Source organism: Galeopterus variegatus, unplaced genomic scaffold (assembly GCF_000696425.1).
Source record: "Galeopterus variegatus unplaced genomic scaffold, G_variegatus-3.0.2 Scaffold7275, whole genome shotgun sequence".
NCBI lineage: Eukaryota > Metazoa > Chordata > Mammalia > Dermoptera > Cynocephalidae > Galeopterus > Galeopterus variegatus.
Window position 1 is genome coordinate 60,295 of NW_007733386.1, and position 1,391 is coordinate 61,685.

The 1,391-nt window shown below is 41.3% G+C and overlaps 1 protein-coding gene across 1 annotated transcript in view; it reads left to right on the forward strand.

Annotated features, from left to right (window-relative positions):
• The window catches only part of LOC103607247 (olfactory receptor 148-like), a 1,537-nt gene extending 1,004 nt beyond the window's left edge, over positions 1 to 533 (forward strand). The window contains exon 2 of the mRNA XM_008591771.1: positions 117 to 533. Coding sequence (XP_008589993.1) covers positions 117 to 533 — 417 coding nt within the window. The remainder of the gene's footprint in view (positions 1 to 116) is intronic.
• Positions 534 to 1,391: the final 858 nt, after the last annotated feature.

The following is a 1,391-nucleotide window of genomic DNA, read 5'->3' on the forward strand; positions in this document are numbered from 1 at the left end:
TCATGAAACCTGGGATCTGTGTCAGTTTGGTCATGGGAGCCTGGCTGGTGGGTTGTCTTCAGGCTACCATCCTGACCTCCTTTACCTTTCAGTTAACCTACTGTGGACCCAATCAGGTGGACTACTTCTTCTGTGACATTCCTGCTGTTTTACCCCTGGCTTGTACTGAAAGTGCTCTGGCCCAGAGAGTGGGTTCCATTAATGTTGGCCTTCTGGCTCTAATGCTTTTGTTCAGTGTCTGTGTCTCCTACACTCGCATTGGGATTGCCATTTTGAGAATCCATTCAGCAGAGGGCAGGCAGAAAGCTTTCTCCATCTGCAGTGCCCACCTCACTGCAATCCTCTGTGCCTATGGACCTGTAATCCTCATCTATGTGCAGCCTGCACCCAACCCCTTGCTTGGTGCCATGGTGCAGATATTAAATAATATTGTCTCACCCATGCTGAATGCGTTAATCTATTCCTTAAGGAACAAGGAAGTGAAAAGATCTCTGAGAAGGGTGTTCCTAAATGTGTTTACTGTTCAGGAATAAATTATGGGTTTTAAATGGATTTTAGGAATGTGTTGTCTCTTAATATCATCCTTCCTGTTTCTTCCTCTTAAATAAATAAGCACATAAGAGAAAATGCTTCTTCTGAAAGCATTATATTTTGTTTGCCTAATAATATTGTCCATGTGTGCGCCTCTGTAATCCCTGAGACCTCATAAATAATACTTTTCTCCATGTCTTAATCCAGTGTAAAGAATCCAAAGGGCATAGCAAGCAGCTGGATACATGTCTTGTCTCTATAACGGGCAACCAATTTTGCCTGGTTAATGATAGAGAGGATCTGGGGTAGTCCAGGAAACAGCCTTCAGTAGTCCCTCTCTGTGCCAAATCAAACTTCATTTCATTTTTTTCTCCACTCAGAAAGAAATCGTTGCCCTTTTCTGTCTATAAGCATTTGAGTTCCTCCATTTTGCTAAGAAGAGTATTAACTAACATTTATCACGCATGCTCTGTCTTCTGGGCATTGTAGTGAACATTTCATATATGTCATCTTATGTAATCTTCACATCACCTCCATAAAGTAGAGTCTACATTTGGAAGAAAATAGCTTTAAGGATTAGAGACTTCAAATAACAGACCCAAGCTTGCACATTAAGAGCCAATCAAACCTCAAACAGCTCCAGTAAAGTCCAAAGCCCCTGTTTTTTATCTACCACATGGCTGCCCTAAATGATCTGATTGGCAGATTAATCACCTATATCACTTCTCTCCAGAGCTTATGATACAAAGAAGGTGTTCAGTAAATAACTGGTAAAATGAGCACTGACAGAGGTCATGTTTATATATTGACTTTACTCTTATTTCCATTTATTCTGTTCTACTACCCATTGCCCCCGCCTG